Source organism: Gopherus flavomarginatus, chromosome 2 (genome assembly GCF_025201925.1).
Source record: "Gopherus flavomarginatus isolate rGopFla2 chromosome 2, rGopFla2.mat.asm, whole genome shotgun sequence".
NCBI lineage: Eukaryota > Metazoa > Chordata > Testudines > Testudinidae > Gopherus > Gopherus flavomarginatus.
The window spans coordinates 155,855,370-155,872,828 of record NC_066618.1 but is presented as its reverse complement, the minus strand read 5'-3'; the positions used below and the strand labels follow the sequence as shown (position 1 = coordinate 155,872,828).

At 45.2% G+C, this 17,459-nt stretch overlaps 1 protein-coding gene across 2 annotated transcripts in view; it reads right to left on the bottom strand.

Annotated features, from left to right (window-relative positions):
* Positions 1-13,492, bottom strand: part of LOC127044875 (pyroglutamylated RF-amide peptide receptor-like) — a 111,117-nt gene extending 97,625 nt beyond the window's left edge. For both annotated transcript variants that reach the window (XM_050940118.1, XM_050940119.1), the window contains exon 1: positions 12,650-13,492. In XM_050940118.1, the coding sequence (XP_050796075.1) occupies positions 12,650-12,992 (343 nt within the window). In that variant the 5' untranslated portion in view covers positions 12,993-13,492. The remainder of the gene's footprint in view (positions 1-12,649) is intronic.
* Between the last annotated feature and the right edge of the window lie 3,967 nt (positions 13,493-17,459).

The following is a 17,459-nucleotide window of genomic DNA, read 5'->3' as shown; positions in this document are numbered from 1 at the left end:
AATAATTCAAGCACACAGTGTTTTAATAGTGCTGCAAAGAACTGCAGGAGATGCATTCAAGAGCCACTTGTGGCTTGTGAGCCTCAATCTGAGTGTCACTGATCTGGGTATACTTAATTCGGCCTCAGCATGGGGGAGGGATGGACTTGATGACCTCTTGAGGTCCTTCCAGCCCTACGTTTCTATGATTCCCTGAGCCTAAGAGCAAGTCTACACTAGAAAAATTATGCCAGTACAACTATGTCAGTAAGGGGTATGAATTTTTTACTGGTATAGCTAAACCAGTAAATGTGCTAGTGTGGATGCATTTATACCTGTATAAAAGTGCCCTATATCAGCATAGCTTACTCAGCTTATTCTCCTTCCCCCGGAGGAATAGTTATACAACAATAAGGGAGATAGCCCAAAATAGCTATTCTGCATTACCTCTCCTTGTGGACATGCTATTCCGCACTGAATGCATTCGTTCAGTTTAGTTTAGTCCACTTTGGAATAGCTATTGTGCTTTAAATTCATACCCTAACTTATTCTGCACTACTTTCCCCATGTAGATAAGCCCTAAGACAGAGAAGAGAAATATGAAGACCAGAAGAAAATATATCATAACCAATACCAGCATTGTTCCTGCATAAGCATTTTTTCCCAAAACATTTCTATAAAACATCGGGTTCTGCTTTAAAAAGATATTTCCCCTTGCTCAGTTGAATTGAGACAGAATATTCCAGAGGCACTAGGCATTTAAACTAACCAAACCAAAATAGCATGTACTTTTAATATAACACCTGGAATTTGTATAAAAGGATAATTAGTTTCAGAGCCTCTGGAGCACTGGCTTAGCCCAATAATTAAATAAATCAAACTTAAAATAATATTTATTGAATTAGAATCCTTGAGTGTCACTTAGTGCCAGAGCCAGGCTGGAGGGGATACGTTGCCTGAGACACTAACTGGAGGCAGCCTAAAGAGGTCAGGAGAAATAATAATGCCTTCCAGGGATGCTGGAGGAGGTGCCCTCTCTGGGAGCCTTTGCTACTCTTCTAGGACTCAATTGTTTCCCAAGGACACAGTCTCAATTCCCTTCTTGCTCAAGGGAAATAGTAGTTTTGCAAGCAGACTTTACCAACAACAATTCTCTCTGTCTCTCTCACGCACACAGAAAAAACAAACAAACTGCACGAGTGAACCAGTGCCAAAGAAAATGGGTCTCCCCTGGGGACTAAGTGGATTTTTATGGATTTTAGAAAAGATGTAAAAAATTGTTCTCAGTGAGGACAAGATGCGGTTCAGGAGAAGATCTACAGGTCAGGGAGGAACCAAAAGTAAGTTCTTTCATTAAACAGTAGCTGTAATGCATGTGCTATAGCAAAACTTATGGTGCAAGGATCTGAGGCTCAGGGCACTGCAGGTGTGCATCGTAATTGGATGTGTGATTAGGCAGAAGAAGGAAGCAGATAGGAGGTGTGGAGAGTGTGTTCAAGCTGAAGAACTGATTGAGATGCTGAACTTGGCATTCTGCAAAAGACAAGCTGAGCTACACATCGCTGAGCCGCGGCCTTTGTTACACCCACATCTGTTCCCTCTTTCAGTGGCACTTGTCAGCGTAGTATCCGAATATCTTGCAAGGTTAAAGATTCAGCCTTTACTCCTAGAATATGGGGCTCTCCTCTTCAGTTTCTCCCAGTGAGAGAGCTGGTGATTGGTTCCTTCTAAATTGGGGCAAGGCTATTTTCAGAATTCCTGAGCGACTGCAGTTCCCGTTGAAGCTAACATGATTAGCAACCCTGACAAACTAGGCCTTGACTATTATTGCTCGGGGAAACTTTAGTTGCAGCGATGTCTCGCGCCATGTGTCTTCTAGGCGGTGAAAATTGGGTTTGGCCTCTTCCCCTGCCAACATTTGATGCCCTGCCCCCTGGCTGTCACGACTGATGTCCTTTGAACTCTGAGATCCCCTTTAAGACTCCCTTCTTATTACAATTATGTTAAGAGTTTTATAACAATTTGTCACATTGCAATAGGTATTGGAGAGAATCTAGATCTGTTAGAGAGTGGAATAGTTTCTCCAAGGGAATAATATTATTTGTGGTTTGCAGTTATCTAGCACAGTGCAGCAGTGATTTGAGAGCACTTGGCAAACACTGATGAATCTAGCCTCATGACACTGCTGTGAGAGAGGAAGGCGTATCCCATTTTATGAGGGGAGAATTGAAGCACCAAGAGGTGATGTGACTTGGCCTCACAAGGGGCATGTTTCACCATTTCCCTGTGCCTTGTGCAGTTAAAATGCTGCCAGTCTGGTTTGCTAGTGTGTTACTTTGCACTGGTGCGAATGATCTCCAAAAGTGCAGGGTAAGTGGATCAGGCCCAGGAAGTCTGTGATTAGGGAAATAACAGAACTCCTAGTACTGTGCCTTACCTACCTTTCCTCTTCTCAAGTGCTAGATACCCCAACACTTGAGTAATTGAAAGTCAGACTAGATAAATTATGGGATGGAACAGCCCCGCATTCCACAATCCACAGATGGCACTAGAATAAGAGTTCCTGGTTGTGGGAAATATAACTGATCCTCAGTCATTCTTCTTAGATATAAGGACTAGAGAAGATTTCCAGGATTTGCTCATTTAGAGCAGTACTTGTGATGATTCAGATGAAACACCAGCTCCCGAGACTCATTTACCACCCTACAAATGCACATGGTCTGCATGATTAAACAGGAGAGAGCTGTGTTTCCACATATGAGATGCATCACCTCATTTAGTAATAAACAGAGAGCAAATTGGCTGGAAGCTACTTTCTGATAATGCACTCAGAGCAATAGGGAGAAAAAAACCTGATTTGAAACGTATTATACAAGAAAACAAGTACAGCCTGCAGACTTTCCAGCCTCAAATTTGGAGAAGGGGAGCTCTCTGCAGCCTAGAGCCCCCTCCATTGGAGAACAAGAGCAGAGAACCCCAATGGCAGGAGAACCTCCAGTCCAGCATGTCCATTAAAGGAGCCTCTCAAGGAGCAATCCCTCATACTGCATAGGGAGTACAGAAACTCAGAGCACGGATTCCTAGCATCCTGCTCCAGGATGCAGCAGAGCCCCAGTGGTTCAGTTGTGTTTGGGGCCTTTCTGGACTGGAGGATGAGCAAGCAGCATGTGGGATACAATGGATGGTTTAAGATGTTCTCCTGATGTTGGGTTATCTCCATTTTTTCCCACCCCTGGATTAATATGAAAAGTGTGTGTGTGTATTTGTGTGTATATATATAAATAAAATGCCTAGCTACACATACACACCAGATATTTCTCTGGGGTAAACTGGCATTATACTGTTGATTTCATTGGAGTATACTGATTTACCCTAGCTGGGGATCTTGCCCATATACCTTTTGTAGAGAAGGCTACAAAGCCCTGATTAAAACATAAAGAATTCTGTGATTTTCTATGTGCCTTAAGGGATGAAAGAACCGATAATGAAAACAAGAGAAACTGTTTTGCCAGTTGCTAAAGAACAGATCATAGCACTGAGCACTATTACAGCTGGAACTACCGCACCATTGATCAAAGATGTTAAAAGTGAGAGAAAACAGCTGAGTCTTTCCTCTGCAGCGGGAAACCTTGGCACAGGTCATTCCAGCTTAAGATCAACATGAAGAAAACGTTTTGCAGAAGACTGAGGAGAAGAGGAGAAACCATTTAAAGCTGATGGATGGGACTTCGGGAAACACCAGAGAATGAAAGCATTATTGAGATGATACTGAGAATGTGGAATTCACTCCCGTGCAGAATGCCATCATAAGGACTTGCGTGGTGCATAGATTTCTATATGGGGTTGAATTTCACCCAGGGGTTTTTGATATAACTCCAGTGAGAAAGTGAGGCTCTCAGTCCGGGTATTATGCTTACGCTGTAACCAGGGGTCGAATGGCAGGTCGTGTAGAAGTCCCTGTGCTAGCTTGCTAAAAATAGAAGTGAGGATGCGGAAGTGCAGGCATCAATGCAGGCTGCACAAGTGAGTACATACGTGGAGGCCCAGGTGGGATTATTCAGCCAGGGTGTGGCATCTTCACTTCTATTGTTAGTGAGCTAGCCAGAGTAGAGCTGGGCTGGGTCATCGACATGGGCTGCCATTCACTCCTCCGACTGCAGCGTAGAGATGAAGTGTACTGAGGTGGGCAGGCAAGTACACAGGGTGGCCTAAGTGGGAGTTCATAATTATTTCAATAGAGGGAAATGGAAGCAGGGGACCATGTCATGGAGATTAATCATTTTCCTTTCCAGAAAGCGCCATTACACAATAAGAAGGCAGCAATGGCAGAGAGCCATGTTAAACGTGCATCAAGTGCCTGGGGTTAGAGGAGCATTTTGTAAAAGTGCGAGTGGACAGCTTCTGCTTTACCCTGTCAACCAGGGGCTGAGGTGCTTTAGGGGACGACTTCAATGGACGCTGCCCTAAACATGGCGCAATTCAGCAAAACGTTTATGGGCTTAAGTCCACCCCATTCAGCAAAGCACTAACGCGTGTGTCTTAAGTATAAGCATGTGTCTTAAGTCCCACTGAAGTCAGTTAAGCTAAAGGTTCAAAATGTGCTTATGCTCTTTGCTGAATGATGCGCTGCTGAATTCAGGACTATGATAAGGACCTACATGTGAGGATTCCCTGTCCTTGTTGATCAGCAGCCAAATTCTGTTGTCTCACTCATGTAAATATTCCCATTAACTTAAATCCACAAACCATCTTGGACTTTTCTTAATTATCTGTCTTTAATCTGGAATTAAAAGAAAATATAAAAATAGAATATAGCCATCTAGAAAAGTGGTACCAGTCTGTTACCGTACCTGCAATGCTGAAAAGCCCTGGAGGCTTATCCAAAGGAAATATTGAGGGAACATTATTTTCAGCAAAATAAAACAGCAGTAACACCAAATAATTACATGGATCAGAAAGAAGCCCAGAGAGAAACCAAAAATCCTGACCATGTTGAAACTGCTAGAAATAGTGGAAGATCTGGCAAACAAGCAATGTCAATTAGTCATAGAGGTCTATGCAACTCTAGGACAGGAATCTGAGACTAATTGTAGCCTGCCTTGTCACCAGATCAGAATTATCCATTCATCACTCTGGTGAATGAATCAAGCCCCAGAATAGAATAAAAAGATGTAGTGAGTTACTCACATGGGCAGCTACTTAAAATGAAAGGTGAAAGGGAACGATGCATAAACATAAAATGTGTCCTCACTTCCCATACTGCCTAGACAAAGAAACAAATACAGTTTTTCTCTCCGTGATTCATCCCTGAAACAAAATGAGTGGAAAGATAAGCAACACAGGCCGTTTTTTGGGCGCAGTTCTCCCTCATGTGCATGGAGTAAATCAGGAATAGCTCAGTTATGTTCAGTGGAGTTGCAGAAGTAAACTCGTGTACATCAGGCCCTTTAAGGCAATTAACATTGTCACTATTAAGCAGAGATGAAGGGGGAACATTGTGTCAAGACACTGCCCAGGGTTGACTGGCATCTTGGCCCCAGAAGTGGGGATGAACCGGGGAGCATGGACATGAGTATCTACTGGAGTGGCTGGGATTTTTTTGACTGTGTTTTTTTTTTTCTTTGGAAAATGCCAATTTGTCAAAACAAGAACATTTGGGGGAAACGTACCTCTTTCTACCAATGTTCATGATGAAAGTTTCTCACGTCCAGGATGGAATTTCTGTGGGGAAGGAGAGGGACCCCAGAATAGCTAATAGCCTAGTGGTGAAGGTATTGACGCAGGTTAGGGGAGACACAGACTCAAGTCCCTGCTCTGTCTGATTTGGACTTGCCCTAGCCGTATACGTGCTCTTTCTGATTTGGAGCAGGGTCTTGAACTTGGGTCTCCTACATCTTGTATGAATGCCCTAAACATCAGTCTCTGGGTCTGCCCCAATGAATATTTCATTATTTATACAAAGTGGAACAGTTCCAATAGGAGAGACTGACTTTCTACCCCCGTGGTTAAGGCTTTCATTGGAGATGTCAACATTCTGCTTCCAGTTCCTGCTTCAAATCAGGCAGAGCTAGGACATAAACCTGTTTCTTCCGCATCCCAGGTGAATGCCCAGGTGAATGGGGCTATTCTGATCTTGCTGGGGTCTCTTTCTCCCTCTCACATTTTTTCCATCACTTTCAAAAGGTCTCAGTTTTTGTTCTAAATGAGAATGAAAGAACAAAAGCTCAGCATTATTCACAAAATGGAATTCTTGTTTGCCAGCCAGCCAGCCCTAGCCTCTACAGCTGTAGCTGAAAAGCCAGGCTCTGTAGCTCTGGGCTGTAAAAGCCCATATCTTCTGTGGATCAGATACAGAAGAGTACATGTATAACACACACTGCTACAGGTTTCAGAGTGGTAGCCGTGTTAGTCTGTATCAGCAAAAAGAATGAGTAGTACTTGTGGCATCTTAGAGACTAACAAATTTATTTGAGCATAAGCTTTCATGGGCTAAACCCACTTCATTGGATGTATGTAGTGCAAAATACAGTAGGAAGATATATATACACAGAGGACATGAAAAAATGGGTGTTACCATACTAATAGATAACCATTTCTTAACTCAAAAAGTTGTGCAGCTAGCATGTGGAAACTCTTTATTAGACCTTGTGTGACAGGTTAGATCACAGAACCCCCCTGGTTTCATTAACACCTGGGGGAGCAAACAACTGTGCCTCTCTCTCTATTAGTGTTATAGAGGGCGAACAATTTATGAGTTTACCCTGTATAAGCTTTGTACAGGGTAAAAAGGATTTATTTGGGTTTAGACCCCATCGGGAGTTGGGCATCTGAGTGTTAAAGACAGGAACACTTCTGTTAGCTGCTTCCTGGTAAACCTGCAGCTTTGGGGCAAGTAATTCAGACCCTGGGTCTTTGTTGGAGCAGACGGGAGTGTCTGGCTCAGCAAGACAAGGTGCTGGAGTCCTGAGCTGGCAGGGAAAGCAGGGGTAAAAGTTGTCTTGGCACATCAAGTGGCAGCTCCCATGGTGGTTTCTGTAATCCAACCTGTCACACCTTCTCTTAACAAATAAAGAGGAACTGATTATAGAACCAAAAATTAACAGTAATTTAGGTACAAATGATCATGACTTGATCACATTTATAACCTAAAAAATATGCTCTAGGAATTATTTTTAGGGAATTTCTATCTTTTGTGCTATACAGGAGGGTTAAACTAGATGATCACAATGGAATATATGGGTATGTCTGCACTACAAAATTAGGTCCATTTTATTTAAGTCGACACTGAGCCTCCGATTTAAGCAAGTCAATTTTGCATGTCCCCACTATGCTCATTGTGTTGGCAGAGCACACCTTCACTAGCAGGGCTTGGATCGACTCACGAAGTGCTGCACTGTGGGTAGCTAATCCAGCGTGCACGTAGCCAAATAGAATGTTGGGTTGGGCGTGCACTGCCGCATGGGACCAAAACATTTGTGCGGGTGGTTATGGGAACATGGCATTAGCCTCCGATGATGCACTTACCTCCCTCCCTCCCTAAACTCAAAGGCAAACAGACCACGCCTTTTTTCCTAAGCCTGGGTTACCCATGCAGACGCCATAGCACAGCAAGCATGGACCCTGCTCAGCTGTACACTGTTGTTGTGAGCATTACAAACACCTCATGCCTTATCCTGCAGTATTTACTCAGCCGAAGCAGGAGCCACCATGCAGAATAAAGTGATGCCATGCAAGCAGCCCTGCTGGAAGCCATGGAGCAGAGCAATTTGCAGATGCTGGCAACAGTCACACATCACCTTAACATGGTGGAGCACCACTTCTGGGCCTGGAAACAAGCACTGACTGTTGGGACCACCTAGTTATGCAGCTATGGGATGATGAGCAGTGGCTGCAGAACTTTCAAATGCACAAGGCCACTTTCATGGAACTGTGCAAAGAGCTTTCCCCAGCCCTGAAGCGCAGCAATACTAAAATGAGAGCTGCTGTGACAGCTGAGAAGCAAATGGCAATAGCTCTGTGGAAGCTTGTAATGCCAGACTGCTACCGGTCATTGAAGAATCAATTTGGAGTGGATAAATCTACTGTGGGGTAGCGACTCTGGACAAAGTGCAGGACATAGTGAATGATTTTGCCGTGATGGGGTTTCTTAACTGTGGTGCGGCGATAGTCGGAATGCATATCCCTATCTTGGCACCAGACCACTTTGCCAAAGAGTACATAAACCGAAAGGGGTACTCCTCAATGGTGTTGCAAGCACTGGTGGATCACAGGGGCCGTTTCACTGACATCAACGTAGGATGGTCTGGAAAGATGCATGACGCACACATCTTTAGGAACTCCAGTCTGTTCAGAAAGCTGCAAGCAGGAACTTTCTTTCCAGACCTCAAAATAACCATGAGTGATGTTGAAACACCAATCATGATCCTGGGAGACTTAGCTTACCCCTTGCTCCCGTGGCTCATGAAGCCATACCCAGGCAGCCTGGACAGCAGTAACCATAGGCTGAGCTAGTGCAGAATAGTGGTGGAATGTGCTTTTGGATGTTTAAGAGCCCGGTGGTGTAGTTTGCTGACTATGTTAGACCTCAGTGAAAGCAACATCCCCATTGTCGTTGATGTGTGCTCCATAATATTTGTGAAACAAAGGGAGAAAAGTTTCCAGTGGCATGGGCATTAATGCAGATCGCCTGGCAGCCAGTTTTGAGCAGCCAGACACCAGGGCAATAAGAAAAGCACATCGAGGCACACTGTGTTTCTGTGAGGCTTTGAAAACTAGTTTCATCCATGACCCACAGTAATGTGACACTTATGTGTGTTGTTCCTTACCTAGCTGTCCCCTTCATTGCATGTCCTCCCCTGTAAACTCCTCCCCCACTAATCACTGTGTGCTGAATGAATAAAGAACCTTTTCTCCTCAATCCGTTTATTTTTTGTGCTCACAAACACAGACAGACAGCAAAGATAACCTGGGGCTAAGGGGCTGATAACACTGGGGGACAGGGGACGTAAAGGAAGAAACCAGGACAGCTTGTTCACAACTGCACTGCAATAACAATCAAAGGTGCTGGAATGGGTGCCTTCTGGTCCTTGTACCCTCCCCTAGAGTTGAGTGCAAGGGATACCAGACCTCCCCACCCCTGCCATATCCTAGGATGTCTGGGAGAGGAGGATGTGGAACTTGTCAATGAGGGAAGCAGGTTCAGCATAGGCTGCAGTGGGACTTTAGTGACCAGCTGGCTTTCTTGAACCTCAACCAGATGCCTCAACTTGTCTGTTTGCTCCCTCATAATCTGCACCATCTCATCCTGCATGTCACACCTGTGTTCCCTGCATGCTTTCCTGTCCATGTGATCATTGTGCAGGCTGTCAGACAATGCAATCCTCCATGTGCTGAGCTCCGTCTTGTCACTCTTGGAGGTGCACATTAACTCACTGAACATGTCTTCCTGAGTTGTCTTCTTCCACCTTCTAATCTGGGAAAGTCTCTGTCCCGGCATGGAGGATGCACTGGTGGACAAGGTTTCAGCTGCAAAGAATACAAAGCACAAGGGTAGCATTGACAGTGCATACATTGTTTCTGGTGCAAGGTTAAATCTTTTTATAAAAGAAACACCCCTCAATGCACTTCCCTGCAAGCCACAACATAAGCAGAACTGCTGACTACTGCAAGAGTCAGTTTGCTGCTCCAGCCATGGTAAGGCCATGAGGCATGGAGGAGAGGTCTTGTGCTGCATCTTTTATTAAGAAATCCTTGGGATCAATGGTTCCAACCTCAGCACAACCCCCTTTCCCATAGCAACCTGGATGGTGCTTAAAGATGGGCACCAGCATAAAGGCCCGCAAATAGTTTCATTGTTACAAAAGCAGCACCGGGTCGGGGTGGAAGGGAGACGAACAGGAAGTGTCACCCCCCTACCACTTCTTTAAATGCCGGCTGCAATATGCAGTGATTCCTTCCAACCACAACCGGAGCACGCTCAGGAAAGTGGTTGTGTGACCCAGAATTCACCAAACAGGGTGGCTTACTTATCAAATTGCTTGTGGTTTAAGGGCTAGCATTGAAAACTTCACCATATGTGATATCACTCTCCTGAGGGTAACAGAGGTGGAAAGGGAGCAGATGCTACAAGCGTCTGGGTACAGACTTGGTCCTTATGCTGCAATGCTGTGTGCCACAATGATGCCAGAAGAGTTAATACTGGAGTGGCGCAGGAAAGTGTCCTATTGTGGTGGATAAAATAAGGCAGCCCTTCTCAGAAACCTTCTGCAAAGGATTGCAGAGTACCTCCGTGAAAGCTTCCTAGAGATCTCTATGGAAGATTCCCAGGCCATCTCCGGGCACATAAATAATCTTTTTTGGAGTGCACCTTCTGCATAGCCAGAATGGCTACCAATAACCACTATCCCAATTTTAAAAGTCAGATTCAATATTTAAAATAATAGCATGTAATCCCTACAGTTTGATTGGAAATGTGTACTCACCAGAGGTGCCTTCCCCAGAGTCATGCTCCGCCACCAACTGGTTTTGTGAGGGGATGGGCTCCAGAGTTTAAAAAAAGTTCTTGGCTTTTGAGGAGCATGGATTCTCCACTTGCCTGCTGCACATTCTCCTCCTCCTCCTCTTCTTTGTCAACAATGTCCTCCTTGTTGTTGCCCAAGGTCACCCAGGGCTCCTGGGAGGTATCCACAGAGCGTTTTGGGGTAGTGGGGGGTTGCCACCTAGAATTGCATACAGCTCCTCATAGAAGTGGCGTGTCTGTGGCTCAGAACCAGAGTGACTATTCACCTCCCTTGTCTTCTGGTACGCTTGCCAAAGCTCCTTTATTTCCACGCGGCCCTGCTGTGTGTCCCTGGTGTAGTGCTTCTCTCCCATGCAATTTTGGCATAGATATTAGCATTTCTTCCGTTGATTTGGAGCTCTTCCTGCACAGACTCTTCTCCCCGCACAGCAATAAGATCCACCACCTCCTGTGTGCTCCATGCTGGAGCACATTTGCGGCCTTGAGCATCCATGGTCAGCTGTGCTGATGAGCTCTCCATGCCAATCAAACAGGAAATGAAAATTCAAAAGTTCCTAGGGCTTTAACAGTGGGTGGCTGTTTCCTGTGTACCTGGCAGAAGTGCAGTGGAGTTGAAAGCGCTCTCCAGAGCGGTCACAGCAGAGCACTGTGGGACACCTCCTGGAAGCCAATTCCTTTGAATAACCTAGCACAGTGTCTACACTATCCCCATGTTGATGCATGGATGTTGACTAAAGCACTATGCCTCTTGTGGAGGTGGAGTACAGAAGTTGACTTTACAAAACCTTTAGGTTCGTGGAAGGGACTCGGTAGTGTAGACACATTATTAACTTGACCTAACACGGCATATGTCGACCTAACTTTGTAGCGTAGAACAGGCCTGTGAATCTAAGAGGATGCACTGGAGTTTGGTTTTAGTGATGACATCCTCCTAGTTGATCCTGTAGTGATTAGTCAGTTACATATCTATTTAATTTTATGACTAAGATTTTGCCCCTCTGTCCAACCAGTGGGGCATTCAGATTTTAACAATCAGATTGGCCACATTTTCCCTGGTTTTCCCTCATGCTTTCAAAGGGAAATATTTTTTGACAGTAAGCAGCAACTAGAAAATGTTACCGCTTGAGGGCATGCCACTTAAAACCAATAGAAATGCGACTGAACTCACTCTAGTCTTGCCTAATGAAAACTTCACTTCTAGGCCCATTTGTGAAGATCCCCGTGTGATGTATCTTGATGTACTGATTCAGTTATCATATTCTTGTCATACCTTATGTGCATAGCTTGATTTCAGTGGGTATTGATCACCATTTGACTAGTGTCCTGGTGATTATTTACTCCTCCCCGCTGAATGTCAGAGCATGCCACATTTTCTTTTGTATAACTAGAAAGCATATAACACAAAGAGGTCTTAATATATGAGTAGGGCTCATAGGCACTCTGGTAATACAAATAAATAATAATATAACACCATAGCCATATACATGCAAATTTAAATTATAAAATGTGTATACTAGCATAACCTTTCATACCCTGCATAAAGGGACACTCATAACTCATTTGTGACCCAAGAATATGTTTTCCCGGTCTAAGTGACAGGTCCTTAATTGTAACTACAAAGAGAGACTCGGAAAACAATACAAGCTGACAAAGTTAACAGAAAATAAAGAGGTGGTGACTGCAAATTGTTTGCAAAACACAAAACCATCTGGTGCGAGTTTATTGCATTTTTATTTTTTAAAAGGTTATGTGAGTTCATTTTTCTGCATGTGACCCCAATTTCTTTTAAAAACCAGAACTATCAACAATTTGTTGAGCCATTTGCAACATGACAGAGTTGTGACAGAGTTTGCAAAAGCAATTACCGGAGTACAACTCCCTCCCACACCCAGCGGCTGATGGAATGATTTGTTAAGTGTGGAAGGAACTGAATTATTCCAACAGCTTTTCAAATGTTTCCGCTTACTCAGCTAAAGAGAAGGAACATCTGGTTTTGAAACAGCAAAGTATGGGCATGGTCTACAACTTGGCTATAAGGCAGGGGAAGGGGCGATTGGTTAATGGAAAGTAGACAACCGTGGCAGGTCTCAAGCCTTGGGGAAAGAAGCAAGGGGTAGGGGGGGAGGGGTGAGCCCACTTGGACAGACTTACCACCTAGCCATTCGGAGGAGACGTTCTGCAGGAGAGTGAAAGGGATGCAGAAGAAAGTGACCAGCAGGTCACTGCAAGCCAGGGAGCAGATGAAAATATTGGTGGCTGTTCTCATGGCTTTCTGCCTGATGATGATGTAGACCACCAGGCTGTTGCCCAGAAGAGCAAGTGCGAAGATGATGATGTAGAGCACCAGGAAGACAACCTTGGCACTGGGAGGCAGCTCTGGGATGTACACGAGAGGTTTGAGGCCATAGGCGGCAATGAACTCTTCCCTGGTCATGTTGTGCTTCTCCAGGAGCCTGTTGAGCGCCTCTGGGGTCACGTTCAGTCTCCTCTCCATGGTGCGGGTCCCTGGTGGGAGCTCAGTGTGCGGAGCTCTCGAGAACGCCCGAGCCTTGTCCTTGGTGCTGAATCCAGGCACCCCGCGCGCTCAGGGCTGTATCCCGCTGCCTAACGCAGAACCGATGCGCTCTCCATGGTGCTGACCTCTGGAATGGCTCCGTGTCCCAGCCCTGTCCATGGTGCTGCTGCTCGCATCTGTCTTCTCTCCTGGCTGCTCAGCTCGCTCTTCACTCCATGCTGCCAAACTGTGCGCTCCGCGCAGCCAGCGAACCAAACTACAAGCGCCCTGCCGTCTGCTCCAGGGACGCAGCGTGCGCTCTGGGATTGAAACAGCACCTCCTGCCACTGCCCCCTGGGGAAAAACAAATCACCTTGTCAGGCGAAGGAGAGTTCCTGAGCAGCTGCAGCTTGCTGGAGAGTTGTGCTGCTGGACTAAGCACTGTCTTGGTGCTCTGCAGCCTGATTTTCCCTATCTCTGTGTCTCTTTCCTTTAGTAGCCTCGCTTCTGAGCTCTGAAGACGTGAGTGATGGCTTATCACTCCAGTTCTGGCAGAGCAGTTTCTCTCTTCCTCCCAGGAATAGGGAGACACAGAGTAAGCCTCATTCCCATCCCTAAACAGAAATTGCTGCATGAGACATTCCCATGGTATTTCCATGCACTGTGGTCTGATTGGCAAGTTGGTGGCACCAGGAGTTTCCTCTAGGGCAGAGGAGATCACAGGCAAATGACAGAGTAGGCAGCTGTCAATCCTGGCTCATTAAACATGCAGACCTCTAGACTCCAGTCAGAAAAAGAAAGCAGGGCTCGAATAATCTCTCCTTTCATTTAACCTCAAATGCAGCCACTTGGCCACGTGCAGCCACCAGGGGATTTTCTTGCAACCACAGCTTCCTGGGCAGTGATTTTTTTTGGAGGGGGAGCAGCAGCCCCTCCCCAGGAGCCACCAGCAGTGGTTGGGCCCCTCTGAGGAGACACAAGCCAGAGGAGCAGGCAGCCAATGAGTTCCCCACCTTCCCAGGGGAGCTGGGGTTGAGCTTCAGCCCTGAGTGGTGGGTGGCAGGCTCCAGCCAGGAGACTTTGGGTTCTGTCCCTAGGCTCTGTTCCCTGGGTGTGGGGCTTTGTGCTCTGTTCCCTGGCCTGAGCTCACCCCCCATCACCTCTGGCCCTGCTGCCTCCCCCAGTGCACCATCACTCTTGGTCCCCACTGCCTCTGTACCCACCTCCCCATCCAGGGCTTAATTTGTCCCAAGCTTGCCAGGGCTGAGTAAGTCTGCTGTGAAAAATGATATTAACAAACATACAAATATTACTTTTCACAGCACACACACACACACGCATATATATATACACACACAGCAGACTATATATATAAAGAAACAAAAAGAAAAAAGACAAGAACATTCAAAGCACCTTATTTGTGTTTCTATTCTTTTAAGGTCTAGTAAAGAATAGAGACAACTGTACATTATTTTTATTATTGAGTCTGCAAAAAGCAACCCTACACAAATCAGTTACAATGATTTGGACATGTATATTGTGACAGACCCAGACCAGTTAAGAGTTCTTTTCTTTTGGAAGTGCCCCGCAATCAACTGCTAGTAAGAAGAGCTAGTTGAAAATTTTCCATGGGAAAACGCTGATTCAGTGACATTAAATATTCTATGGGAATGTATTGTGACAGATCCAAAGCAGTGGGGTACAGGAGTCTGGTAGAGGGCAAATATACTGGTTACTGGATGAGTAGTTTTCTGTTCCCTGAGTGACCAGAGCAGGGGCTGCACTAGAGTAATCAGGAACCTGCTAGAACCAATTAAAGCAGACAGGCTGATTAGAACACCTGCAGTCAATCAGGGCAGGCTAATCAGGGCACCTGGGCTTAAAAAGGAGCTCACTTCAGTTTGTGGTGGATGTGTGAGGAGTTGGGAGCAAGAGGTGCAAGGACCTGAGAGTGAGAGGGTATGCTGCTGGAGGACTAAGGAGTACAAGCGTTATCAGATACCAGGAGGAAGGTTCTGTGGTGAGGATAAAGAAGGTGTTTGGAGGAAGCTATGGGGAAGTAGCCCAGGGAGTTGTAGCTGTCATGCAGCTGTTACAGGAGACATTCTAGACAGCTGCAATCTACAGGGCCCTGGGCTGGAACCCAGAGTAGAGGATGGGCCTGGGTTCCTCCCAACTCCTGATCAGACACAGGAGGAGTTGACCCAGACTGGGTTCCACCAGAGGGGAAGATCACTGAGGTGTGCAAATCTGCCAATAAACACAGGACCCACCAAGGTAGAGGAGGAACTTTGTCACAATATGTGCATATTTATTTGTTTTTTCTAAAGTTAATTAAGTATTTTAGGAAAAATTGTCAGAGTGGCCATCAGCAAGAGTTGGTGGCGGCACTCTGAGGCCACCAAAAATTTTGTTGTGAGAACCCCTGGGGGAGACCTCACAGTTCACTGCAACTTCTGGCCTGAGCCTGGAATTAACAAAAGCATGCACAGCTTAGTTTTAGGGCATCAAATTAAAAGTCTTAAAAGTCTCTTTAAAGGCTCCAGCCTTGAACTTCCTTTAACAAACAGGCAATGGGGACAATATTTTCCAAGCTGCATCATGAATAATCCCTGCATGGTCATTGATTTTGTTTTGTTTTTAGCTTAAAGGTTTATTAATGACTTCCCCAACAAATCATTCAGGTAATTAGCTTGCTTATTGCTCTGCAATAAAGCCTGATTTGTAAATCCATCTTTCACTCTTCTTTATCAGTTAGTATCACCTGCAGCCTAGAGACATTGAATGCAAAACATTTTGCTCAGATGCCCTGAATCAAGGGCCTGTGTTACACCATTTCATTCCAGATTTACACTGGTGTATCTCCACTGACTTTAGTAGAGTTTTACCAGTGTAAAACTGGAGTAACACTGTAGTGAATCAAGCTGAGTAACACTGCAGTGAATCAAGCCCCAAGTGTTGATTATTATTTTAAAAGTTTTAAAAAATAAATATTGAAAACTGTTAAAATAATATTTCAATTATTCTTCTGATTTTAGAATAAAAGGTATCTGTTCTATATAGGTTCTTGTGCCACCCTGGTCCTTGTAGTCTTTGAGTTTCTTTCAGTCATGCATAAATCAATGTGATTAATATCTGTCATATGTGGTTCGTTCTCTCCCCAGGGTGATAATAGTGTATGCAGTGAAGTGGTTTGTTTTGGTAGGGTTTTGTTGTTGTTTTGACTAGCAGCCATAGCACTACAGGACGTAGGTCCTAAATTAGCTTCATTTACACCAGGTAAGATTTAGCTCAGAGTTTCTGGCCATTATAGATCAAATTCAGACCTGGTGTAAGACAATGACATTCTATTGAATGGAATTGAATCCTCCTATCACAGGTGTGAATTTGATTATGTCACCTCCTTAAAATTATGGACACTTAAAGGGAACATAGGCACCTTGAGCATTTAAGAATCATATGACAGTACTGCAGTTTGCTATAGCTTGTCAAACTGCTTTTATAGCTCCTGTAAGAATTCTGCCCTATTGATCCATAATGTAAAAGAATCCAAGTGGGAGGAGCTCTCCCACAGTGGGCAGTGAATATGCTTCCGTCTTCCTCCAAATGGGGCAGATGCTGGCAGGAGAAGGGAGCTGGAGTCAGAAGGCTGGCCTCCAGGTAAAAAGGGCTGGAAGTGGTGGTTTGCAAAGAGCAAGCTGGGGCAGGAGAATATCTCTGTGTCTGGGGGGGGGGGGTGCGCCAGAGCTGAGTAAGAATCTTTGTGTTATGATGATGGACTTTATTTATAGGATTTTAGAATTATTTTTGAACTATTGCACTTACTAAACTGGCCCCAGGTGGGGGTGGATGGGGCAACCACAAGCAATATTATGGGATGTAAAATATCAGAGGGGTAGCCATGTTAGTCTGGATCTGTCAAAGTGGCAGAAAGTTCTGTGTCACCTTATAGACTAACAAACGTATTGGAGCATGAGCATTTGTGGGTGAATACCCACTTCGTTGGATGCATTTATGGGATGTGTGTGTCATAAAAGGCTCTACGGAAGAGAAACGGAGGCAGGGGCATTGCAGGACCACCTCTGGCCGTACTGAGATGCTCTGGAGGGGCTTGCCCTGTTAGAATATGAATTTTTGTTGATAAAAGGTTCACTTTTCCTTCAGAAAATAAGTATTTGGGCCAGTTTCACTAGTTAGCACAGGAAGGCTTGTAAACTAAACTTCTCCATGCCAGCCTAGTTCCTTCATCCTAGCAGCCTGGGAGTCACTCCAAAGAGGATAAACTGATACCACCTCCAGCTTCCATCCCAGTTTCCCATCAAGGTTTATAGGATGGCTAGAGCTCCATAGCAGGCCCAATAGCAGAGATTGCTCAAAGGAAGACTCATTCACTGCTGTAACTCTAGTTCTTAAACTGGAGTCACACAATGGTGGGCGAGTCCCAAGAGTCACTGAATCAGCATGTTC